General features: G+C 41.7%; 1 protein-coding gene across 7 annotated transcripts in view; it reads left to right on the top strand.

Annotated features, from left to right (window-relative positions):
- Positions 1-26,893, top strand: part of wnk1b (WNK lysine deficient protein kinase 1b) — a 94,433-nt gene that overhangs the window by 57,571 nt on the left and 9,969 nt on the right. For 2 of the 7 annotated variants that reach the window (XM_087830673.1, XM_087830674.1), the window contains exons 10-33: positions 587-656; positions 878-1,071; positions 5,635-7,062; positions 9,280-9,369; positions 10,505-10,579; positions 13,734-13,997; positions 15,492-15,562; positions 15,715-15,868; positions 16,047-16,163; positions 16,856-16,978; positions 17,123-17,174; positions 17,397-17,531; positions 17,946-18,822; positions 19,083-19,402; positions 19,487-19,545; positions 19,949-20,005; positions 22,464-22,578; positions 22,660-22,733; positions 22,884-23,171; positions 23,287-23,537; positions 23,761-23,836; positions 23,926-24,043; positions 24,579-24,776; positions 25,179-25,271. In XM_087830673.1, the coding sequence (XP_087686799.1) occupies positions 587-656; positions 878-1,071; positions 5,635-7,062; positions 9,280-9,369; positions 10,505-10,579; positions 13,734-13,997; positions 15,492-15,562; positions 15,715-15,868; positions 16,047-16,163; positions 16,856-16,978; positions 17,123-17,174; positions 17,397-17,531; positions 17,946-18,822; positions 19,083-19,402; positions 19,487-19,545; positions 19,949-20,005; positions 22,464-22,578; positions 22,660-22,733; positions 22,884-23,171; positions 23,287-23,537; positions 23,761-23,836; positions 23,926-24,043; positions 24,579-24,776; positions 25,179-25,271 (5,299 nt within the window). Of the gene's footprint in view, positions 1-586; positions 657-877; positions 1,072-3,572; positions 3,876-5,634; positions 7,063-9,279; positions 9,370-10,504; positions 10,580-11,369; positions 11,448-13,733; positions 13,998-15,491; positions 15,563-15,714; positions 15,869-16,046; positions 16,164-16,855; positions 16,979-17,122; positions 17,175-17,396; positions 17,532-17,945; positions 18,823-19,082; positions 19,403-19,486; positions 19,546-19,948; positions 20,006-22,463; positions 22,579-22,659; positions 22,734-22,883; positions 23,172-23,286; positions 23,538-23,760; positions 23,837-23,925; positions 24,044-24,578; positions 24,777-25,178; positions 25,272-26,893 lie in introns of all 7 variants that reach the window. The other 5 variants (XM_087830679.1, XM_087830676.1, XM_087830675.1 and 2 more) reach the window with 5 other exon arrangements.

Raw genomic sequence — 26,893 nt, forward strand, 5'->3', positions numbered from 1 at the left:
TCTGTCGGACTGACGGGCATCGCATTAGTTTGGTGTCTAAGTTAAAAAGCACTTTAATAAGTCTATTGAACCAGCAGACTGGTTTTGGTGCAGTTTAGTAATCTTTTTAAGGTTTGTAATGAAAACAATTACTTAGCCATCTACTGCACAAGCTCAAGAATTAGGACAGGCAGGATTTTGAATTTGATACCATAGGTGTATCTACCAGGAGGCTGAGGGGTACCACTGGCAGCCGCAAGTGTTTTTTTTTTTCTTTTCAAATGATTACAACCAACCAAAAGACTCTCGAAGAACAGTTCACAGTAAGGATTGGGACTTACTATCAAACATTTAAAGGTGGCACATCCTCTTCTGGTGTAGTCATGGTTACAAGAGCTCACTGACATCTGGTATCTTAGGTTTATCTTTTTAGTCAGTTACTTAAAGCCCTGTTTTTCCAACATGTAAGCATATCAGTCATTTCTATCCACTGCTTGCTCTTCCTATCATATGGTGGAGTCATTTTTTTACATTAGGGTCAGAGAAATAGGAGTTTTATTCGTATTTTGCTTCAGTTTGACCCTCTCCTGTGCATGCTTGTCTGCAGGCAGAGACCGAGGAGACCGAAGTGGAGCAGCACCAGCTTCTCTATCAGCAGGCGAGCATCTCACACACATGTAAGTACCCAGATAAGGAGGTCTAGTCTAAATAGTCGATTTCAACAGTTGTTATATTTGCCCACCAAGGCCAGGAAGGTTTTCTAGCGTCAAGTTTAAATGTATTCCTTCAAATCAGAAGCAGCCATTCTTGGTCCACTTTTCAAATTCGATACAGTATTTAGAGTCGGGCATTAGAAAAGTTTACTCCAGTAAAAAGTCTGTTTCTGTGTCCCTGTCAGCTGAAGGAGGCGTGGACAGTGGCCAGGGTTCCTCTGTTTTCTCCTCAGACTCCCCCCACCTGGGTCAGCTGACCATGTCGTACAGCTGCCCCCCTTCTAGCCAGCCTCCCTCCCAGCCCCAGACCCCCTATCCCCCCAACCCCTCCGCTACCCCACAGCAGCACCCGGGCTACGCCCAGCCGCTGCAGCCAATGGTAAGTGGAGGTTTCATTCAAATGAGTCACTACACGTGACAGTCATGCCACATCGGTGACGGTTAGAATGTTCTCGGTGCTCACGGATGTGATTAAACATGACTCGTCAGTTTGCAGTTGGGAGTGAGTTGGAATGAACTTTGCGGTGCTTGGAAATGGTGTGGGGAATTTCAGCCGCCTGTATTTATAAAAATAAAAGAATGCAGTTAATTGGCTTTTACTTGAAGATGGTAACTTTATTACACTTCAGGAAGATAAATAACACAAGGCACTGATTTGACTTATTCTTCACTGAGGCATGCAGCCTTCAACATTTAACCCAGTATGGCAGTTATAATATTTCAGCCACTTTAATCCATCAGTAAGGTCAAACATAGTCAAACATATTATGTCTGTACTACCAGCGTAGTACCATATGTCATCATCTGTACCTTGTACCTTGGATGTCAGTGAGTACTCTTTTATTCCAAAAAAGCATCTCTCATTATCAGACAGTTACCACCTTTCTTCTCTGTCTTTAAACCCTGCTTTCCTGTCCTTGTCTCTCTCTATATTTTTTTCTTTACAGTTATAAATTTCATTTCATTTGTTTTATTCATTCATAGTCGGGCACATCTGTTTGGACACACGTCCAACAGGAACATGTTGAGATTACTCACAGGTCATTATTTATTTACAATGCATTAGATATTTTTTCTCAAGGACCTGACATAGTTTTATGCTCTTTCTCTTAGTGGCCAAGATTTAGATCTAGGTTGACTTATTTATATCTGGAGCGTATGAATCACATTTCTTGTTAAAAGTAGTGGTAATGGAGAGGTGAACGTTTTAATTTTAATTTTTGCCATTACACGCGATGACCTCTGGTTTCTGTGCCCTCATCTGACTTCTAAATTACCAGCATCCACACAGACTGAGACTGCTGTTGTTCACCTAGATCAGAGGTCGGCAACCTGCGGCTCCAGAGCCGCATGCGGCTCTTTAGTCCTTTTAGTGCGGCTCCGCGTGGTTTGGGATTTTTTTTTAAAGTAATTAGCTGAAGTGTATTTTATTTATGTTAGCTCTTTTTTTAACTTGTAGTTCTAAATTGGAAGATTATTGTGATATTAAAATATAAAAATAAAATTATATTCTATTATTTTTTTAATCGTTCAAAATAAGCGTCACACTTGCGGAAGCCGATATACCCACGGAAACGCCGTGCATTTATCGAGACTTTCAACCCCAGGTAAGCGAATTATGGATCTTCGGATCCACATTATGTCAGCAGCTGTTCTCCACCCTGAACTATGTTCAAAACAAACACCGCTCACGCCTCACAGATGACAGCTTACAGTCCTGCGTGAAGATGAAAGTGACTTCGTACAGCCCGTACGGCAGAACCGACGCTGTTATGCAAACAGCGTCGGTTCTGCTCAGGTGCGTCCGCCTCCCCTGCAGCGGCGCTGCAGACCACGCCCCGCCACACACATTAACCAGATAAAATACATATTTAGGCTGAATTTTGCAAACATATATTTTTCATTTTTTAGCAGCATAGTGCTTTTTTTCCAATTATTTTTTTTAAAAGTCAGGTGAAGGCTCCAAAAGCCCAAAGGCGATATAAAGGTGGCGGCTCACAACAGTTTTTGTTTGCTGGATCATTTTAGTTCAGCTGGGTGTCTTTCCTTTTGTTATATTTCTTTAAGAGTTCAAAATGTGTTAATAACATAAATAAAATGTAATTTTCTCTGTAGCACTTCATGGATTCAAGCAACATGCCTTAGTTGTTTACACAAAGCATAAAGGTAAAAAAAAAAACCAATGTATACAGTGTTATCTTCATTTTAGATGTCAAAAAGTATTTGCGGCTCCCAGTGTTTTCTTTTGCATGGAAATCGCGTCCAAATGGCTCTTTGGGTGTTAAAGGTTGCTGACCCCTGACCTAGATGTACACCGATTGACTATATAACTAAATAATGTCCTTTTAAGGCTTTCTTTGAACTGCAACTGAATTACTCAGAAAGCTTATTTTCTCATCAAAGCCAATTTTTGGAGGTGGTGAAATAGACAGACTGGCTTGTTTATAACATCAAATGAGGTCCTAATGAGTTATTTTGAAAAATCATTCTTTGTTCTATTTGAAGTCTGACATATTTTTTTCTGTTTCTTTAATTTACAGTTTATTTTTGTGTCTTTGTGATATTTGTGAAACTGGACACTTTTAACGGTATGATAGATGACTTGCAAATGATTAGCTCCATTGAGAAACTTGTTGTTTATAAATCTGAAACATTTTCGCTCACAAAATAACTGTAATTGTTTTGTTGGGGTTTTTTTTCGATGATGTAAAAACTGTAAAACTGTGGCTTTTATTTATGGTATGATTTGGTTTTTATTTTAATTTTCTCTATAACTGCTGCAATCTGTGTTTAAGTACCTTTTCTCCTGCTTTTTTTTCTTTTTGTGTTTGTTTTTCATGTTGGTCACTCCCTCTTCCATCCACCCTCCCCGGCCTGCAGCCTGTGTCGCACCACCGTCGATGTCGTAGCATGTCTGTTTGCGTTCCTCCTTCCTCCTACTCCTTTTCTCACGTTCCTCCGACCCAGGTTGTTCCTCCCAAACAGCCCGCCACACCTCCAGACCTGTCCTCCTCGTCCCCTTACACCATTGCCTCATCATGCACACCTCTCACATCAGAGAGGGACACATTCACTAGGTGCCTCTCCAAGGCCCTGGAGACAGTCCTGCCCCTTCACTCTGCCTCGTCTCAGCCCAGGGCCAGGCAGCGGCGGGCCAGCCTACCTGCCCTGTTCTCAACCCCTGTAGGTTCTAAAGAGATAATTGGGCCATAGTGGTGGAACCAAAGAGGACGAGAGAGAAAAAGATGATGGACATGGGCCACATTGAGTCTGAAATGAAAGATTTATAAAATGCAAAATTGCATTATTGAAAAGTTCCAAGTGATGCTGCATATGGAAACGCAATATGACACCATGTGCATATTACTAACTGATACAGTTTGTTTCATGCTCACTAGAGTGCTGATTATTTTTCTTGGCTACGATTTGAACATTTTTCTGGTTTAAGCAACCAGGATAAGGTCCTTTGTTGATCTTAAGAAATGTACATTTGCACTATTAAATATAGAAAAATATACAAGCTCATTGCTTCAGAGAAATTCAGTAAAAGTTAAAATGGTGAGTTAGAAGAGCAACAGCTGGCATAAAGGATACTTTACATGAACTAAAGGTAGTATGCTTAGAGTAGCGCTCCTGTAAGGGTTAGTGTAGCAAGCCTGTTACACAAAAATACGTGTATTACGTGTTCACTTTTTTTTTTCCATTTAGATTTTCAGACTCTTTTGTGAGTCTTTGATTCTAGACATACGTCTCTATAAAACTCTCTCTGCCTCCACTGGCCACCGCATAGTCCTATTAAATACGCAGTGATTGCACTTTACTTTAACCCTGCTCTGGAGTCAAATGCTCTAATAAAATGTGCATCCTGAATCAGGAAAACTGGTTACTTTACAGCAATTTGGTATAAAAACAATGCAGGATGTTCCCATAACATGCAGAGACAGCAAAGATGTGACGTAGGTCAGCGGTCCCCAACCTTTTTTCCGCCACGGACTGGTTCAATGTCAGACAATATTTTCACAGACTGGCCTTTAAGGTGTCACGGATAAATACGACAAAATTAAATGATACGACCAAGACAAAAACTGTGGTATTTTGTAAATGTAATAATAAACGCATATTCACCGTGTAATTTTGTAACTTTATTAGCAGCGTCCTCCTTAAATGCGCCAACAACATTGAGAGTTGGCGCATTTCAGGAGGAGCTTTTCCTCTCTGCCCCTTAACGCTCTCTGGTCACAATGGTAACGCGTAAACATTTCTTTCAAAATAAGACACACAACTACAACACGGGAAAAGACCTAGGGAAACAGAGTTAACAATAAAAGCCCTGAAAACCATAAATTTCACACCCGAGCCTCAGCTCTCGCGACCCGAGGCTTGGGGACCGCTGACATAGGTGACGGTTGAAGAATCTGTGAGAAGATATTTGCACTTTCTGGAAAGTGTTGCAATCTACCTTTTCTTGCAAGCGGCAGCTGGCTGCTTAAAAGGTCAACATTTTGCAGAGATATGTTTGAAATAAAACACAATTTTCCTGATTGCAGATGCATTAGGATAATGTCAACCTTTGAGACAACCTTTCCTCTCTTTGCATTTTATAACTCACTTTCTCTCCACCTGTGATGGTGTATATCTGTCCTTTTCTGTCTTGTCTCTGAGTGGTATTCCTGTCTTTGTGCTGTAGCTGTGTGTGACTTGATCTGTCTATTGTAACCAGTTTCCCATCTCTTCATTACCAGTTTGGTTCACTTTGTTAAACAGCTTTTAACCACATAATTTTCCTTCAAGTGTAGAAGGTGACTACCTCCCATCCCCCTTTTTATTTTGGGGTGTTCTTTGAAATTATGCTCTTTTTTTCCATTTCATTGGGCCTTTACTGTGGTTCTGTGTCATTGTCTCTGAGTGTCATTCTTAAATCCATTGTATCTCACTGTCACAGCAGCATTCAATGCCACACCCTTTCAGCGGAGGACCAAGCACAGGAGGAGGAGCAGGAGGGAACGTCCCTCTTCCAACTCTGACAGACCCCCCGACTATTTTCTTCCCCTCTATCCCCGAGCGTCCCATTTCCTTCTCACCTCCTCCTACTGGGCCTCCAAAGGCCTACAACACTCAGAGACGCAAGAGCACTTCCATTCTCGAGGCGCATACCCGACACTTTCAGCCTGCTTACCCTCGTTACGGGAGCAGCCTCCACCCTTTTTCTGGCATGGAGGGCGTTGAGGCTCCTTCTCTCTTCATGGTTAATCCTGGTTTTGCAGCAGCTGCTCAAAGACTTGGTGTTGGGGAACCCCTCCATCTCCCAGGACAATCTGATCCAAGTTTGTATGGGTTCAAAGACATGAGAGCAGAGCACGAGGAAGCAGTGAGGAGACTCAGTCTAAATCAAGCAGCCTTATTGGACCATTATGAAGCAATGGCATATGGAGGCTACCCAATGACTGCACACCAGCTTTTCCATCAGCAGAGGCAGGCAGCAGCTGCAGCTGCTGGTTTGGGTTTTGATCCTGGTCCTCCATCTCAAGCAGGGTTCTTACATCCTCATATCCTGCAAAGAATGAGTGCACACAGTCCAATACCGCCACCCTTACCCCCCATGAGTGCATCCACGGTTGGCTCTATGTCTTCTTCATCATCCGAGGGATGCTATGCTCCACAGCATGCTTCCTCGTCCTCCTTTCCTATTTCTGCACCTCCAGTAATGCCCGACGCCCCGCCACCTACCGGAAGTGTTTTTGAGTTTCATTTAGCTGCAGCCGCTGCAGCTGCAGCCGCTGCTGGAGATCCAAGCCTCCTGGCATCCAGACTTTACCGGGCCAGACGGAGTTCTATGGATCTCCCTCTAGAGGACAGCCCTGGGACGGGATCCAGTGGCTCCGGCACATATAGTCGTCTGCAGCCAGTGACAGAAGAGCTGTACTCTTACGTGAGTCCGGAGCTTCCTTTACCTCCGGGAAGTCTCCTCCTTCACCACACAGGTTTGGCTGTAAAAGACAGAAGTCCCGATCCTTCCAGCGACTCTCTGACCTCCTCTGATGCAGGAGAGTTCCAGTCACCACCTCCGCCACCTCATCCTCCTTCCTTCGAGTTCTCAGCTGCTCAGTCCATCCCTCGCTCGTCCTCCACTGCGCCTTACGATTCACCAGGGGGAGTTCTTCACGCAGATCCTCAGGGGCATCCGCCTTCAGTGCAGAACTTTCTGCCCACCACACCATCGTCCGAGCTCCCGCTTGGGGGGTCGTCATCAAATCAGCTGGAGTCTCTGATCCAGAGCTCCTGGGCCCGGCACGGGGGAATGGTGCCAGCACAACCTGATATGACATACCACGAGTCACTGCTGGCCATGCAGGCCGCTAACCCCCCTCTGGTACAATGTTTAGAACTAGAAACCACACGTAGACCTCTGGGTCAGTTACTAGTTTAGATTTTGAAATTTATACCAAAATTTTACATAGAATGTTTTGATTGATGGTTAAAATGTAATTCCTAAATTGTGGTATTTTCTGCTTTTGATTATAAATTATTAACAGCTCACAGATTGACAGTCTTGTTCTTGGACCCCGTAGCCAGTAAATAATTGGAACACAGTTGTGCAATGTAGTAAAAGAAATTGAATTTTATTGGTAATCTGACCCAGAGTCTGTTACACCAATCCCTGTTGTTTTTTTTTCCTCCATATTTTATTTATGGTATTTTTTTTCTTTATGTCATCATGTAGTCTTTGTGATTTAATCCCCCTTTTCTGTCATGCAAGCACCACAGAGAGTCTGCCTTCGTAGTTTCTTCATTCTCCAACAGCATTAAAGGAAAAGGGGTGATTCTTTCAAATATTTTAGTTAAAAACATGAAACCAGAACCATTTAATTTTAAGTTCAACATATGAGGCATTATTTTTAGTAAATGGATAATTACGTTGAAAGTAAGACTCTTTGGGACACTCTGTGGTGTAAAAGCTTTATGAGCCGAGTCTAAGCTCCCTTCTTTTCTGTTTATGTTGTGAATTTTTGGTGTTATCAGTAAGTAATATTTTGTCTGTATGTTCATATATGAAAGTATATGAGAAATGTGTGTTTGTGCTAGTATACTGTGTCTACGGTATACTTGAATTTTAGCCCATACAAATCCAAAGTCAGTCTGATCTGGAGTTTAAAGGTTAATGGTTAAGATGAATAATCTAGATGTACATTTAAAAAAAGCATCTTTAAGACGTCGACATCCGCGCATTTGATATCATTTTATGACATTTAACGCAACGTCTGAATTCACATAAAGCTGTAAGACTTTGCTGATTTGTATGCTTAAACACACAGAAACATACAACAAAACTAAAGGAGGCTTAGACAAAATAGCAATGTAACCATGCAGAGAGACGTTCATCTGTGTGTTTCACAATTTGTGTTGTAAATGCTAAAGAGCTTGGCTTCGAGCCAGTTCTTTAATTTAACATATTATGTTATCATTTCCTGCCCACAATGAAAATCAACTTCCTACACAGGGTTCAAAGGTCACAGCTGAAATTCTTTAAACCCTTAGAACGCTGACATTCTTGTTTACTTTCTTTCCTTTATTCATTTTCCTTTTCATCGTCCATCAGTAGCTCTTTTTTTCCCATCTCATTTATATTAAGTTCTTGATCTTTCTAGCAACGTTATTTATTAAATATCGCATATGTGCAACCTCTTATGTGTTTGTGTTACTCCCTGTAATGTTAGTGAAAGCTAGGTAGTCGTACGTCTGGTGCAACGTACCATACTTGCGTAAGCTTCCCCCATACTTTCTCGGGATGAGCTTCACGACAAGTATACAGTTGCTTCCGGCCTTCTAAGGGTTCAGTCATCAGTGGATTGGTTGTAGTCATCTCTGTGCTACTGTGGAGTATTTGAAGAATTCGTTAAGTGAACACAGGAGCCTGTCAGGGTGATGACCATCATGAAATTTAAAGGATTGAAAATCAAATATACAATTGAAATGATAAGTTGACTCAAAAGAAAGCCTGCATCATTTCAAGTGAATCAGACTTTCTGTCAGAGTCAGAGGTAGGGCAAAAAGCAGCAAGTGTTTTAAAACATCTTAATTAATTCATAGAGAGTATTCCAATTTTTACTCTGTGCTTTGTTGGCTATATAACACCTTTTTATCATCACTGTTAATGACTTAGGTCCTGACCTGCATGTTAAATAAATCCTACTTACACCCTGCCTAACCCCAGTGCCGTGCCCATACTGTTGTACATGCTATACTACAAGCTGCGTATATGCATACATTAGATATCAGTGTGCATATATCTGTCGTCGGATTAGAGTATACGTGTCTGTGTGCATGTGTGCATACACAAGAGGAAGCTCTAGATTAAAAATGATTGCTAGAGAAGAGCAGAACTGCCTTGTGTTTGTACTCATGCATACTGTTGGATCCAAAAGCTACAAACATGTTCTAATTGTCTTTTTCTCTCTTTTACTCTCTCTTGTCCATAATCTCTCTCAATTTCTCTCCTCCATCCTCCATTGTTTTGTCCTACGACGTTGCATCTGGTCCTGTCTTTCCATTTTTCTGTCTTTCTTTCTCTAAATCTGACTCTTAACAGCAGACTCAGGTGTCCTCCCCTCAGCCAACTTCAGGACCTCCTTTGGTCCCTGCCAGCACACAGCCACCACTTTCTGGGACTGCCCAACAGGTAGGCATTGGTTTTTAGCATTATTTTCAAGTCTCTGTGTTTTGGCCACCTAATTATTAGTTATTGGGAGTTAGATTTGAACAGAAAGGTGGAAATTTATCACCTCAAGCTTTATTTGGAGCTGCAACCTGCAAAACCCATTAGTGAGGTCAGTTAGAGGAGGTGAAGCCTTGCTCACAGCTCTTTGTGTTGGCTCAGAGTTGCAGCTGCTCGCCTATTTCCCATGGGGTGGCCACAGTGCTCCACACATTTGGTCATTGATCCCAGTTGTCCCTGTTGCCTTCCGGTCTTGAACCAGTTTGTTTTGTGTGTAAGGTCAATGTGTTAATCAGTACGCTCTGGGGTCCAACACCCCTGGGGACACACTGGAGCCACATGCCCCAGTAACCAAATGAATGAACTCCACACAAAAAATAAATAAATGCACAAATCACCCATCATGTAGTCATTAGGAATGGGAAAGTTATCTTTAGATGCCAAAAACTGTTTTGGTTTTTGGTGTTTCGGTTTAACATGGGAAACTGTTGATAAACTTGCTTTTTATTGGCAGTCTCAGGAAGTGCAGTTTTTAGCACTTACACATTGGAAATTACTGGCATATCGCCTTGGTCATTTCAGAGTAACCACTCCCACAGAGCTGGCACAGTTTTTAAAGAACTGAACTTTGATTGAGCAATAAATTATACTCAATTATAACATTTATATTATGACCCTTTATAATTTGGTCACATTTAAATTTTTATCGTAACACTTATTTTGTCAGAATGCAGCCATATTATCTTTTGGCAGTTTGCTAAATTAATCATTTTGTTCGGTGTCAAACGCATAAAGAGTATCTTTGTTTATGTAAATATCTACAGCAGGAGTGTCCAACTCCAGTCCTCGAGAGCTACTGTCCTGCAGATTTTAGATGCATCCCCACTCCAACACAGCTGAATCAAATGGTTGGATTACCTCTTCAGCATGCCATCAAGTTTGGCAAAGGCCTGGTAACAAGCCATTGGTTTGATTCAGGTGTGTCGAGACACGGATGCATCTAGAAGCTGCAGGACAGTAGCTCTCGAGGACTGGAGTTGGACACCCCTGATCTATACTGTTTTCTCTCACCCACGTTTCTCTGTTTGTCCCTCTTCAGGTTGCCTCATCTAGCCAGAGTAGCACATCACTTCAAAGCCCCACACACACACCTCTGCCACAGTCACCTGCACAGGTACAGTTATAGTTGTATTTGTTAAATATATATCTATATGTGTTTTTAGCTAGGACTCTTTCTTTTCAAAGAGGTGCTATTCTAGATTGAGTATTTAAATATTCATTCATTTATATATTATTATTTATTAGTAAACACTGTGTAACCTAACCCAAATCCACTAAAGCAGCATTTCCATAAATAAGTTTTTATTTTTGTTGACATTTCTAGAAAGTTGATAGTTTAACTTTTTAACAGTAAAGTGATTGTGGGTTATTATGGCATACTGGATTGGCTTAGATTGAAGTGTTCCTAATTGTACATGTGGGTGGTGATAGGTCTTTTTAAAGGTGCCTGATGGCTCATATATCTGCATTTATCTTTAGTCATTTACACACTTATGCATATAATGCAACTGCTCGCCCACATTTTAAATTCTAATCTGAAACAAATCTGCTAAACGCAATTCATTCACAATTCACACAATTCATAACAGTCTCTGTTATTTCACCTCAGGGCTAGAGTACAAGTTGCCATTAGCATTTCCTCATTTCTGTACCCAAATACCCAGAGACAAATGCACATATGCATCTGTGGATATGTAGTTAGGCATTACACCTGCTGTTTTTGAGTTATTTCGTCTTGTTGCATGTTCTGCTTTCTTCACTTTTCTTCTGTTTTTCTTTCCATTTTCTGGCTTGCTCGTGGGCATGCTGCCTGTGTTTACCACCGGGTTTGTTTTTATGTGTTTTTACGTATCCACTTGTATGTCATTGTGTTTGTGTGGTACGCCGTGTGGTTGCGTGTTTAGTTTTGTGACTTAAGTCCATCTCCCAGTTTAGAGCACCTTTATCTTCTGTACCAAGTTGCTCAGCTAGCTCTGTCTCAGGTATCGTCATAACTGACACTGTAGTTTGTTGTACTGTAAGTGGCTGTGCCTGTTTGTCTCTGTCCTCACGTAAAACTGTGATGTATTAACTGAATCCTTTGAACAGAACATAGACCTTTTGAGTAAAGCTGTGTATTCTCCTGACAGTGCATCTTTGTTTACCCCACATGCTCTCACTGACCACCTTAGTAAAAGCATGGACAACAAACACATGAGCACGGAAATGGAGATGGGCAGTATTTCCAGTAAAAGTCCAGTATTTAGTTTGGTATTAAGACTAAGTCAATATTTTGTTGGAAAAAGAGTGTTTTTTCTTTCTCTGTACTCCACTGCAGTGCGTTTTAAGTAAAGCAGTCGACATGTGATTGAAGTGCAGACTTTTAGCTTTGATTTAAGGGGTTTAACAACAATTTTGCATTAACTGTTTAGGAATTTTAGCTATTTTTATACACAAGCCCTGATTTTCAGATGCTCAAAAGTAATTGGACAAACTGACGTAATTTTAAATATTAGAATTGATTGTCTTTAAAGTCGATGACCTTAACACTAGAGCCCATGGGCATCGTTTCAGCACAAGTTATATTGAGTTCATCTGCCCGAAGATTTTCTTTTCCACAACTGTGAAGAGTCTTTGAGATGTTTTCTGCCAAAGTCCTCATCAGGCCTTCTTGTTCTTGAGGTGAAATCAGTGGTTTGCACCTGTCTGAAGCCTTTGTGTTTCCGTTCATGAAGCAACCACCTGATTGTAGACCTGATACGTCCGGCACTTTGAGAGTGTTTTTTTTAAGGATCATAAACCCTGTCATCATGCACCTTCAGGCCTTTTGGTGTTGCTGAGGTCATCAGTGCATTTATTTTTTTTGCAGAATGCACAGGATGGTAAAGTTTTGTCTCTCTGAAAGGTTTATTTGAGCTTTTGAGCCTCTACTAGTCTTTATTTCTTCCTTCATTTACACTGACATCTTTTTGGGATGCTGTATCCACTCCAGATATAATGAAACAGGTCTCTCCTGGCCATGAAACTGTTTGTCAGTCCATCGTCTGGTTATTTTTAGCTTCTGGACATCAGGGACGGTGTATAAAGTGGTTATAATTGCTACACAATTAATGCAGTATTTAACCCCTTGGATAAAGCAGAAAGTCTGCACTTGAATTACATTTTGATTATTTGATTTTAACTGTGGATCTGTACATAGGTAAAACTACAAAAAATTGATTCACTATCTAACAAATTATATTTTAAAGAATTATAAAGAGTAACACGTCACGTCCGATTTAAAGACAAAATATGGAATTTAAATTTCATAGCACGGATATTTTAGTCTTTTAGTTTTACGGTAATGATTTCATGACTTTTTCATTTTTAAACCTTTTAGTATAATTTTCATTGTTTCAAACAGTGAGATTGGCCACTTAAACACACCATTAACCAACTTGATTGACATTTTTTGTATATAAAAATGAACGTAGTATGTTTGCCTTGCGGTAAACGATTAAAAATGTGTTTTTCTAAATGTGTAGATTGAATCTTTGAGTAAAAGACAGCCGATGATTCAAATATTAAGCAATATTTTTGGTTTTGTTTCTTTAGTTGTTAAGTTTTCTTTTCACCATTTCTGCAAACATGCAGTTTTTATTGTTACTGTATGTATTTCTTTTATAACACACGACACCAAGCAGTAGGTAATAATATTTATTCAGGACGTTGGATCTTGAAGACTAAAAATAGAAAGCTGTTTTCGTTTACAGCGTTCCCATATCTTGACTCTTGAAGGTTTTTAGCCTTCTTTTCCCATTTGTGATGTGGTGTTGAGAGTGTTGCCCATCTACATTGTAAAGCCGTATTGCACGTTGTCTGTAGGGTTTGCTCTGTTGTTGCATGGTCTTCCAGTGGTGTGTGTATCACTCAGCTGTTCTGTCACACAGTGTGTGTTGTTTGGTTTCAGAGCTTGGTATGTCCTTACTAACAGGCTTGATGTACGGTCCTGTTGTCTTGCTTGGTTAAGTTTTTGTTAAGGGTGTGAAACATGTCAGTAATGTGTTGGAACTGTGGATGACTCGCTCCTTTGGCGTCTTTATTTTAACATGATTTATCATGGAGACCAGTAAAGACCCAGATTCAGTCTGTCCATGTTTGTCATGTCTGATCCCTGGCTGGGTTTTTCTACTTCCTTATCCCCCCATGACTTTGCTCCCGTCCTTTTCTCATCTTCTCCTCTTCCTTATCTTCTTCCTTCTCTTTTCTCCTTTCTTTTCTCTTTCCCTCTGTTCCTCCTTCCTTCTCAGCCTGGTGTAACTCCACCTACCTCTACCGTTCCTTTGGTGACCCTTCCTTCTCCGTTGCTGTCTATTGCCGTCACAATGCCGAGCGCGGCCGTGGCTCCCCCTCCCTCTCCTCTGCCAGTCCCTGTTGGGGTGGTGCCTACTATTGTTTCCCCTCCTCCTCCTACTCCCGCACCCACATCTGTGCCTCAGGCTTTGGCCACGGTGGTGCCAATCATCAGTGTAGTCAGCGCCCCGCCTGATACCCCCATGGAAGCCCCCCCTCAGGTACTGGTTATAGATGGTCGAACCCACCAAAAGTGAATGAAATGAGAATTTTCCCATATTTTAAAAATCTTGGAACTCATGCATTAAGTTTTTTTTAAACACCATCACCCTTTCTACTGATAGGACCTCACAAAGTTACGAAGTTCTTGTTTTTTAATCTGAAATGCAGAATCCTGGAGTATTGTTATATGATAATTCTGTTTGTTAAAGTTTTGCAAGTAAGAAATGGAAATGCACAGCTACAGTTTTGTGTTGTTTAATTGCCTTTTGTGGGTTTAAGTGAAACAATATACAGTCAGTTAATAATTGCTGGAAAAGCTTACATGTCTTGTTGGTGGAGTGAGTTAAAAAAATAGAAAAAACATGTTGAACCTGCAAAACCAAATTTTTTTGATTAGTTTAAAAATGTAAATAAATATAATGTCCTGTGGAACTGATCAGTAACTCTTCTTGGTTCATATTGGTTCGGTTCATTGAGGTTTTCAGGCGTTCGTTTATGCACAGCTTTCTTAAAGTCCTGCCACAGCATCTCAGTCAGGCTGGGGTCTGGACTTTGAATGGGTCATTGCAGCAGCTTGATTCTTTCTCAGCTACTCTGAATTGCTGATTTGCTGTGACATCGTTGTCTTGTTGCATGATACAACTTTGGCCGAGCTTTAGGTGTGGGACAGACGGCCTCAGATTTGACTTTAGCAACTTTGGTACACAAAGGAGTTCATGGTCTGCAAAATCGTCACGTCTCCGTGCTTGACAGATGATATGCTGTGTTTGCTTTTCTCTATACGTGGTGCTGTGAATTACGGTCAAACATCACTACTTTGCTCTTGGCTGTCCATGAACATTGCTCCACACGTCTTGTGGTTTGTTCAGATGTGGCTTTGAAAACCTAAGCTGTGCTACCATGTTCTTTTTAAAGAGAAGAGACTGTGTACTCCATACTCGGTCATTTTCTAGTTGTACTGTCATGAACTTTGGAATTTAACATGCTAACTGAGGCCTGTAGAGTCTGAGATGTGGGTTGGGTAATTCACAGTTTCTCTGAGCGTTGCACGGGCTGTTCTTGGGGGTGGGAGGGTGGAGGCGGGGTAGTGGGACACCTGAATGCTCCAGTTGAACACTGGCTGATGATCAGTTCATCAAGTCCATTTGATTAGCAGCACCTGGCTGCTACTTAACCTCATCATTCTTTGAAAGGTGTAAGTGTGGACTTGGTTTTTCACAAGTTTGAATAAAGTTCTAATTTAAAGGATACAGTTGATTCCATCCTTGTTCCATATTCTGTTTTTGACATTCTCAGGATTTACTTGAACTTCTGAAAATTACTTTTCTTATAATCTAGCTAGCATTTGCTTCTGTTTTTACACCCGTGTTAACTGTTATAACTTCCTGCTATTTTTCCTTCCCTTCAGTGTTCCTGATGTTTGTGGTGACACCACACCCGTGTGTGTCATGCGTAGTTTCATGCATATATCTGTGTGTATGTGTGTGTTTCAGCCTGCCTCACAATCTTCAGAGTTACCTCAGTCCCAGCTACAGCCGCCTCAAGTTCTCTCATTCATAGAGAGGTAATACTTGCACGTACACACATACAGTTACTCTTCCCTGAAATCGAGGCAATTTCTCTGAATGACTTTTAAGCTTTGTGACATCTTTCTCTCACTCAGTGCTCTTTTTCGGTCTTTCTCTCTTACTGTGTTTTGCTTATGTTGTACCTCAGTGGCCATTCTGAGACTTCAGGTTTGAGCGACGGCAACGAGGGAGGAGGAGGAGGTCGTCATGAAGGGCGCCCGGCCAAGCGACACCAGAGACGTTCAGTGCGAAGTCGATCACACCATGAGAAGACGACCAAGGCGAAACTCAATGTTCTCAATGTAATAGCGCACACCCGATAAGTCCTGTGAGGTCAAAATTAAAAACAGGCCCTGTGTTCTACTGCACCAAGTATCTATTTCATGGTTGTTAGAAATGTGTCACTTACAGTAAAGTTATTTATTTCCATTCATTATCTTTTCTTTCTGTGTATGTATTTCTTGATGTGCTTGCATGTAGATCTCCAACCTTGGAGACAGGGTAGCGGAGTGTCAGCTGGAGACCCACAACAGGAAGATGGTGACCTTTAGGTTCGACTTGGATGGAGACAACCCTGAGGAAATTGCCCAGATCATGGTGCACACAATATCACACAACGACTCACATCCACTGTTTTGATTCATTTCCACTTGCTCCAAATTATAGTTGTTCTAAAATTCTGTATATGAATTAAGTTCTGAAGGATTTCATATAGTCTAAGTTTTTACTTTTGAGCAGACTGCATGCATGTAAACAGCCCATGTGGAGAGCAAGTTTGTCATTAGCTTTTTTTAATTAAATAAATTTAATTCTGACGTTGCAATCTATTAAAAATGACTATATTACTTTGTATGACCCGTCAGTGGAATTGCATGTTTCAACAGCACACAGTTACCAGAGTGGATATTAAACAATATTTCCTCACAGCTGACCAGTTACTACTTTGAATATGAGCGAATGTTGGCTCGTCAGCTTCAGCCATCCAACATTCACGTTATACTGACTGTAAATCCCTATTAATAGCTCTGTATTAAGGCTGGATTGCTTTTACGTGCCGGCGCGCCTGCTATCTGCTCTGCGTCATCCAAAACCACTGAAGTACATGCTCTAGTCCTTGCACTTTCATGGAGAGTTCTCATCAGACTCTCACACGAGGCAAAACTACTCGTATGTTACCTCACACTCATGTAGGAAGAAGGCTTATATAAAGAAATATTGCTGTTTGTGACTGATAATATTACAAATTCATAAGCGTGTGACTAAGCGTGACCTTTTCAACGTGCATGCAGGTCGAGAGTGAGTTTATCCTGGAGAGCGAGAGAGAGTCGTTTATTGAACAGGTCAGAGAGGTGATAGAGAACGCTGATGCGAAGGGTCTGGAAAGAGATGCCAACAGCCAGACAAAGAAAACAGTGAGTCTTTATTTTATTCACTGCTGCTGCTATTGAATTTTTATAGCCTATCTATGGTGTGTCTAAACTTACTGGTCATCTCTACCTTTGCCTCTAACAGACCAACTGTCATTGTTTAATGCATGCTCTCTTGTTGATCTGCAGATGGCAGGTAACACGGAACAGCAGAATCCTGCAATATCTGCCCCCATGCAAGGTAAAAAAAAAAAAGACGAAAGAAAAAGCCTTAAAATAAAATAAATCCGAGACCAGGTTTATTGAGCGGCATGGACCTTCAGACCTTCTGAATGCCGTTGAATTTCTGAATGGAAATCAATAAATACACTTTTGTAAACATCTTTTTTTTTAAGCCTGAAAACCTGCAACAGAACATGTCATACCATATCCAGGCCGTGTCTCACTCTTCTGCCTTTTTTAGGCATCCCACCCAGTCCATCTGCACAAGTGGTCCACTCGGCAGGTCGGAGATTTATTGTCAGCCTTGTACCCGAGGCGAGGCTGAAGGAACAAATGCTTCCCACCTCTCCTTCTCTTGCGCCTCATGTTGAGACGGGTAAGGATTGTGTGCATTTGCGTGCATTACCTGTAGAGATCGTGTGTTGCCTGAGTGGCCTTAATTGTCATTCTATCAAATGAATTCACATGAAGTTGAATAAAAGTTTGTAGGTCCTAAAGAAACAGAAACATTCTAACTGTATTTTCTGACAGTGCTGATCTAATTTGCCCAAAATTGTGTAGGTTGATTTTAGATATGTTTTTAACATGATTCTTAATTGATAAGGTGTAATATAGCTTACTATGTATGTGGTACACTGGCTGAAATTTCAAATTTAATGGCTCGGCACACTATGTAGGGTGTTCTAAATAATTTGGTTACAGTGACCTATAAATCGGTGGAATCTGGGTGGAGCTAGGAATTACATATAATCATGTGGTGGCTTAAAATGGTTTCCTTTTTCTCTTCCAGTTTCTCCACCTCCATCACAGACTCCAGGTCAAGGTTTGGGCTTGTCCCATTCTACAGGAGCAGTCAGCTTACAGCAAGCATTCTCTGAACTCCGACAGAACCAAAATCAGCTTGATTCAGGGCCCAGCACTGCCCCACCCTCCATCCACTCCACCCATCCTCCACTTCTGGAGCCTGCAGCAGCTTCTGTCCCTTCACAGAGTAGCACACTCACTCCCACTGTGGATGCCGCTGCTGGGCATGTCCCTTCTAATTTAAACACAACACAGGATGCCTCTCTTCCTCCTCTTTCTGTATCCTCGACCCCTTCCGCCATCCATCTCAGTCCTCCCTGTTCCTCTTCTTCTCCCCCTACAACAGTGAATCAAAGCATCCTTCAATCACAGGTACTTCCACAGCCAGTAACTCAGGCTGTCTCACAACCCCAGACACAGGTACAAGCACAGCCTCAGCCCCAGGCTTTCAGCCACCCTCAGTCCCAGACAGTTTCTTCTGTGAGTGCTGCTTCAGTACCTTCCACTTTACCAACAGTGGTTCCCCCTCAAATGCTCACCTCCCCTCCTCTAGCCCACACTATTCCTTTTGTGTCCTCCCCGCCCTCTTCATCTCTTATAGCCAGTGAAATCTCCTCTGATCATTCATCAGTCTTGCCAGCTCCTTCCCTGACCTCCTCAGTCATCCCCACCACTGCCATCCTAGGTCCCCAGCTCGCGCCCTCTGTTGTCTCCCTCCCTGCTCCTACTCCCTCATCTTCCGCTGGAGGACTTCTGCCGGTGACCACAAATGTCCCCACAGTCCAACCAACTTTGGTGCACTCTCAGCCTCAGACTGCAGCCCTGCCTGGGCAGACACACGCCCACAGTGACTGCGAGCCCAGGTGAGAGGTGGTCACTGTGTATTTATTTCTATTTGTGAACTGCTTTAAGCAGTCAGTCGCTTAACAAGGCAAAAAATAAAGTTAGTTTACCATATATATATATATATATATATATATATATATATATATATATATATACACATAGTCAATTTTAGACTATATTTTGTGTGGAAAAGTTCTTGAATTCTTACTTACTTATTAGCTTATTTACCCATAAATACTGATTATTTCTGAGACTTTTTGTCACCGATCTCCTTCAGATGTGAGCACTCCTCTGAGTCGCAGTGCAAACCAGACGACATCCAAGCTCTGGAAATGAAGCTGCGCTCTCTCTTCATGGACCTCGGAGGCGGGGTGCCTTCCACCCAGGGAGACATCATAGCTGCTGATCTGGCTGCTGTGGCAGGTACCTCGTCACCAGTAGGCCCTTGCTCCACCTCCACCACGTCTGTCGCAGCATCTGGCTCCAGCCAGTCAGCCATTCCTCCTCAACCCCCTTCCAGCCTGGCGCTGGGATCACTGGGATCCCCTGCTCCAATCCAGGGCCCTGGGACGCCTGTCTTCACCCCTGCACAGTCTAGTAGGAATATTTTAATCTTTTTTACTTAGTGGTGGTTAATCTTTTCTTCTTTTTATTTAATGTGGCTTTCTGCATTTTCTGTAGTCATCCCTGTCTCATTAGGCCAGACCACTCCATCCAAAACGCCCTTATCCAGAGTACCGGTGAGTTGTATAATTCCAAACTTTTTCTAAAACTAAAGGTTTTTTGAAATGTAGTTCAATAATTTTTTGTAGTATGAAGTGTCGTGTGGTCAGACAGCATGTGCATGTTAGCTAATTTTAACTACATACTTTTTTTAATTGTTTGGAAGTCACAAATAATGTAGTTTTGGGAGATTTGTACAAGTTGCGATCAATGAAATACCAAAATCTTTTTTGATTGCACCTCGTATGTCTTCCACAGTTTTTCTCCCCAATTTCCTTAAAACTCATCTGGCATGGAAATTCCTTGTAACATTCTTAACCATAAACGCTATTCTTGTTATCTCCTCTACAAATCTCTTCTCTTGTCTTTCTCATTTCTCCCGCTCCCGTGCTTTCATCACTTCTCTTTCTCCGGGATTAGGCCAGTTCTCCTCCTTCAGAACTCCCGCCACCCTTCCCTGGACCTTGTGTAATACAGGTGTTCTTTTTTGGATCATTTTTTAAGACCGATGTGTCTGATACAGTGCAACACTGTTTATATCCTGCTCAGTGTGTTTGTAATGTCTTTTTGCAATAGCTTCATCGGATTTAATTTGTGCTGTGCATAAGTTGTGCTTCTGCTTTTTTTCTGCCCTTTCTAAATTCCGCTAAAATGATTCATCTCTCTGAAACAGCAGCGTTATTACAGCTAATCTTGAAAAACACTAAGATGAGACACTTAAAGACCCAAAATAAAAAAGCTGCAGAGATGATACATCTCTCAAGTTTCACTCAAAAAAAGCCTGAAAGCCTACAAGGGCAGTAAAACTTAAAAAAGAAGAAATCTAATGAAATAATTACATTAAACAATTACGTCATTTAACTTCAGTGTTACTTTAAAAAGAAGTCAAAAGCACATAAATGCAGTGTCAGATGGGTTGGTTGACAAATGAGATAAGGCAGGAGTCTCTGTGGACTACGATGTTCGCAGATGATGATGAGATGATCTTTAGTGAAAGCAGGGAGCAGGTAGATGAGAGCCTGAAGAGGCGGAGGAATGTGCTGGAGAGAAAAAGAGTGAATATCAGTACAAACGAGACAGAAGACGTGTGTGACTGAGAGGGAAACAGGTGGGAAGGTGAAGTTGCAAGGAGTATGTGTTTAATACATGGGGTCAACCATCCAGAACAATAAACAGTGCACAACAGAGGGAAAGAAGAGAGCGCAGGCAGGGTGGAAAAGGTGGAAATGAATGTAGGGAGAGAGGACAGAGGACACACAGAGAGTTCGTGTGACTAAAGTGGATGCCAGGCGATCCATAATGGGAGCTGCTGAAAGAAGAAGACGAAAAAGTCTCTGTGGACTTTTAAGATAAAGACTGGGAAGCACATGGAGCACTGGTCAAAGAGAATGACCAATCAGATTAAAAGAGTTTGTCAGACAAATGCAGCAGTGAGCAGTTTGAGCACCAATGACTTCAGGACAGACAGACAGTGAACTGATTTCAGTTGCCAGACCGTGAATGCTTCCGTTTAAAAATAGACTTTCCTTTCGACCAGACAAGCACATTGAATAAATAGAGAGATAAAACAATCTGATCTGCCCGGATACAACATCCCGTCCCTTATGTAAGTCTCCTGGGTGAGGCATGTCTCGTTTGATTAAGATAATCCTGCTGTCGTTGAAGTTCACTTGGGATTTGTTTTTAATGATTTATTTTGTAATTGTAGTTTAATTGCTCGAGAATGAATGGCTTTGCGCAGCTTCTGGATCACATTGTTCATTGGCGATGGAGAGAAATCTGATTAGGTGACTTTTTTATTTATGTTTTTTGGTGACGAACGGTGTTAAAAGTGACAAATTTTAGACTTTAACTGGTCCTAATTTGTATGCTTTGCCAAGTTTTGAGGATGGTTAAAGCATCCAGTTGGACCAGAGGTTAGTTTAATCAGTTTGCATTTTTAGTCAGATGGTATAACTGGAAGTATTTTAATTACAGTTTGCTTGGAAACGTTCATTTAGACTAGAGGATTTTTTAAAATAAACTTCAATGATATTGCACCCTATAAAACAGTGTTACAAAATCCTTGACAAAGAGGATGGAGCATGGGGTATATTCAGGTGGGCTATGAGATCACACACAAGGGCAATCCAGCTCATCGCATACCAGACGATGGCTCAGCTGACTCAGCTACACATCAGTAACATCATTGGCAAATCACCATATAAACTGCTTCAGCCTTCCAAAGGTTGTAGTAAATCTGCAAACCGCTGCAAACCCTCTCCAGCAAACCTGCTCTTTTTAATGTTGTGTCTGATTTAATCAGTGTATCTGTTGTCTGTTCCATATGGGAGGTTTTGCTGGTGCTCTCCTCATGTCCAACTTTCCGTGTATGTGTGCAAAGAAGCAGCAAGGTCCCAGAGTTGAGCTTTGCTTGAAAATATGAATTGCTGCTGATAGAAACAACAGTCTCCTTTTACTATTAGAATACCAGCTTACCTAAACAAAACAAATATTCCATCCCTGAAAGCAAAATTACCATATAAGCAGAAAATAAAGACTAAAAAACATAATTGCACTGAAAAAAAGTCCAAGATATCATGCATACATGAACTGTTACAAAGATAGCCTTGATTATGCAATTCTTAGTTTTCCAGGCAGTGAGCTGCAAAATAGAAGGAAGCCAAATGCGAACCAGATATTCAGCAAGAAAAGACCTGCCCGCACACACTCACAGCGGAGCAGCACTTCATCAATCAATCAGTTTAGCTGAGCTTGGAGTTTGGTGTTGCTTTAATCCATAAAATCTTAAAATCAACTGAAATGTTTGATTCTGGCTGATCTGTGCTTATGTTGCTAATCAACAGCTATTAGTAAAACCTGCGTGGCCAAGCTTGCCTCTTTTTGCACGGTTTTTGTTCTTGCATGGTCTAACAGTTTATCTGCCCACCTTCAGTCTCAGCAGCCTCTGGAGGACTTGGATGCCCAGTTAAGGAGAGCGTTGAGTCCAGAGACTGTTCCTGTGGGCGGTCAGGCCTCCCACATTAGTGTGGCTTCAGTTGGACAACCAGGTATGTTCGATTATACCCAAATCCTAATGTTAGATTTTTGTATCTGTGTGATTTCTAAAGTATCCATCATATGTTCCTCAGTTCCTTTTCCAGTGGAGGAAGAAACTTTGTCCTCTCCTGTTCATCCCCCTCAAACTCAATTAGGACGATTTAAGGTAAAAGATCTTCAACACGAGACACCGCACATGAATACCGTCTGCATGTAAGGCTAGCATAATGAATGTACGCTGGATCCCAACTGACAAGTAGGATCCAAGTGTTTCTCCGTCTCATAGCCTTCTTCCACGTTTCTCTTCGATGCTTAGGTCTCACGGGCTATCGAAGAGCCCGCTGTCCAGCGACCGGCCTGCACCGAGTCTTCCTCCACCACCTCCTCCACTTCATCTTCTTCATCATCCTCTACTCTCTCGAGCCCAGAGAACACATTGCACAAAAACTCCTCGTCGCCTCTGAAAGCGGTAGGAGCAGGAAAAACAGGAGACGTGGTGGACGGGCCCCCTCACAAGACTCCGGTTGGATCCCACCACCCCTCCCCTCTAACATCCCCTTGCCCCTCTCCCAAACTGCCCACCACCACCATAGGACGCTTTCAGGTAATCGTTCACTTTATTTTCTCTGCCGCCTCCTTTCCTTTTTGTCTTGTGTCCTTTTTTCCAGTTTTAATTCTCTCCCCCTCTTATTGTTTTGTTCATATTTTCAATTTTTTAGGTTACTCCTAAACCCGAGGCCCGCGTTGGTAGATTCTCAGTCAGTCGTGCTGAGGAGCAGAGTCCTCCACCTGCTGCCAAAGCTGCTAATGGACCCAGCGATCCTGGCCAAGTTTTGACCCCAGATTCTACCCATAAAGCTTCTCTGCCAAGTCTAAACAACTCCTTCAATAACTCCTACATCAGCAGTGACAATGACTCAGAATTTGAGGATGAGGACTTCAAACGGGAAGTCACTCGCCTCAGAGAGAAGTGAGTTATCCCTTTCTCATTTTCTTAAAGTGTCAGAGGAAAATAGATTCACACGTCCGTTCTTTGTTTTATTGTCCACCTTTGCTTCTTTAGTAAGGTTAATGGCTTTGAAAAACTTGATTCTTCTCTCCTTCCCGTGCGCTTTTCTTCTCCTCCTTTTCCTTCCAAGAATGATTCCGTTCTTGTTACTTCTATATATCTTATTTTACTTTTCACCCACCAGGCACATGCGTGAGATTCAGGAACTTCAATCCCGCCAGAAGGAGGAAATAGACCGTCTGTTCACCAGGCTGGGAAAGGTAACCAGCGAGTAAAAAACAAAAAAACTGCAATTAAGGCAGCATCACAAAAAAACGGAATGCGAGAATTCTTTCTTTTGGCGTTGTAGGTTCCTCCGCCTTCAGTGATCCCTCCTGTTTTGGCCTTGACTGGCAGGAGGAGACGGCCCACCAAAAGCAAGTCATCGAAATCGTCCAGAACCAGCAGCAAGAGTCCATTACAGCCAGGTAGGCTTTGGTGAAAAGATGAACACATGTAAAGGCTCAGTTCATTCAAAAAACCATTTCCTTCCCACACACATGTGAAAATAGTTAGTTTCTATTAACAAAATAGACAAGCTTGAAAATACTGACACTACCAGAGCATGAAAAGGTGTTCTTCTAATTTGGTTGAACTGACCCTGAACGACCTTAATCTTGAACCCTAAGCCCACTACAACCAGGACGGTTCAAAACCTTTCTCTAACATTGCATCCTCTCTGTGTTTATGCATCCATGTGCACATGTATGTATGTGTGTTTATCTGCTTGTGTACACCTGCACGTGGAATCAGGCTCGGAGCTTGAAAATTTCTGACTGCTTTCTCCGTCTGTTTTTCTCTGTGTGGTTGTGTGTGGGGGCGTGTCTCTGTAAATGTCTGGGTAAATGGGTCTCTTTAACTATCCATCACCTTTGTGTTTGTGTGTTTGTGCGTGTCTCTCTGCTTTCTGCGATTGGTCCTGGCCTGCTCCTTCCTCCTGCCCATGCCTTCTGCTATCTTCAGGCAGCACTTTATCCGCCCAGAGCGTCCCGACTATGTACCCCGGCCAGCTGGCTCTGCTAGCCCCAGGAGGATTAGCCGATTCGAACAGCAGCACTCTGCTCCAGCCCCTCAAACCCTCTCCCTCCAGTGACAACCTGTGTTCAGCCTACACCAGCGAGGCGGCGCTCTCTGTGCCCAGCCTGTGTGCTCCCACCCCAGGTATGCATCCGCTGAGAGTCCCGGGCCTCGTTGCATCTCCACAGCATTAAAAGTTCACACAAACAGCTTATTGTATGCTTCGCATGCAGATTAAGACAAATGCATGCTGTTGGTTTGTCTTCACTCACTCACAACAAGATCTCCCATCTCTTTCTGTTGTTCTTTGTTGAGAGAAAAAAAAACTGTGAGGGCTAACTCAGTGTCCTTTCTGTGTATTCTTCAACTGTGTCTCTTTTCATCTTTTCCTTCTCTTCCTTCTTCTTATCGTGTCTTTTCTCAATTTTCTCTCTTCGGTTTTATCGCTCTCCTTTCTTCTCATTTCTCCTCCCCTTCGCCTCTCTCTTCTCCATACTTTCCTCATCTCCTCTCTCCTCCCCTTCTTTCCCTCCTCCCTCTCTTCAGGCTGTGTAAAGTTCAGCTGGGGTTCGGAGCGTTTGGCCTTCAAGCCTGGCGGCAGGAGGACGCGCTTTCTGAGTACGCCCTGCTTGGCTCTTTGTGTGTAACGCTCTATTTCTTTGCTCTTCTCTTTTATCTTTACTTACTTTTGTTTAATTTTTTTCCCCCCCATATATCCGTCGAGTCACAGTCATCCTCTCCTGTGGGTTTTCTTCTTTGGTGGAGGAAGACCCGCTCCTTCTGATATCATCAGTGCTCTGCAGAAATCTGTTAAATTAAAAAAAAAAAAAAACACGCAAAGTCAGTTGAGTAGACATGAACATCAAACTTTGTGATTTCAGAAGTTGAAACCTGAGTATTTTAGTTAAACGGACAAGCAGAAACAACATTTTTACCTTAAAAAAGGTTGTAGGTGCATAAAAAAAGTAAACAATATAAGATCTTACTGCAGGACGCAAAATGTTCAGACAGTGATAGTTCTTCACACCCAGATCTTGCGGCAGTCATCTTTACATACTATTTCTTCATTTGTAATCTTGTTTCTTTCTTTGTCTTCCTTGCCAAAAATGTTATTTTTTTAACTTCCTTGTGCCCTTTTGGCTACAGGAAATAAGAATCGTTTTACTATAATAAGGTCAAAATGACTGAAAATGACAGAAGATGCAGTATGAAGGCCCTGAAATGATCAAAACAGACACTGAGTTAGTGACACTGAGGCTTTTTTCATTTTTAAACAAGCCCATGTCTCTAATCAAAAATCAGGTACTGTGGCTCTGGGTCATAAAAATCTAAAAATCCAATGAATCAGAAATTGACAGCATTAGCAGGGAACTAAGTTTCATTAGACGGCTCCTGGTCAAAGCCCTTATCAATCCTGCTTGATTGATGACAATATGTTGCAGATTAATACTGCAGACATTAATTTTAGAGCTACTTCTAGCTTCTACTGCTGCTGCTCCATCGCAAATACAACAGAAGAGCCGATTGACCAAACATATCTATGCTGTTGCGATAAAGTTTGCTGCATGATAGCAGTTGGTTCGTTTTTCCGAGAATTTAGGAGGAAAAACGTAAGGATGACGGCTTCATTTGAATTTGACCCTTTAAAGTCAAGTGTATCATATTTGATACATGTTTACAAGTTTTTGTCAGTCTTTTGTGAGTCTTCTAGATCATCAGTGTGATGATGTAGAAATAAACTGCACGATTAACTTTAAAGGATGATGTAGCAAATATGATACAAATTAAAACTCATAATTTATACATCATTTAATTCCCTCACAAAGTTCACTAAACACTTCATTTTCACAAAGTTTGAATTTTCTGGCGATTATTTCATGATTGGGGCTTTAAAGGGAAAGCTAGTGAATACAGCAGCTAAAATTGACATGGATTTTACAAACAGCTGGACAATCCTGTACATTTATACTTAAACCTGTAACTAATGTTCTTTGTGACGTTATTCAAGCTCAAATAAGCTTCTATCCTAACAATAATCATTACAAACATTCTCCCTCCACTTGATTTCATCTTCGGTTCTAATAAATTAGAGACAGATGAGGCCGTTTTCTTTGTCTGCTGGTATTAATTTCAAATCCTGACTGCTTCCATTTCTAACCCTTATTTCCAAATAGCGAAGGACGGACATGTTGATTATTTTAGCTTTTCTTTCATGCATTTTGAATTTTTTTTAAATAAGCAGTTTGTTTTTACATCAATTA

The sequence above is a fragment of the Neolamprologus brichardi genome, chromosome 17, assembly GCF_056152115.1.
Source record: "Neolamprologus brichardi isolate AB-2024 chromosome 17, ASM5615211v1, whole genome shotgun sequence".
Lineage (NCBI taxonomy): Eukaryota > Metazoa > Chordata > Actinopteri > Cichliformes > Cichlidae > Neolamprologus > Neolamprologus brichardi.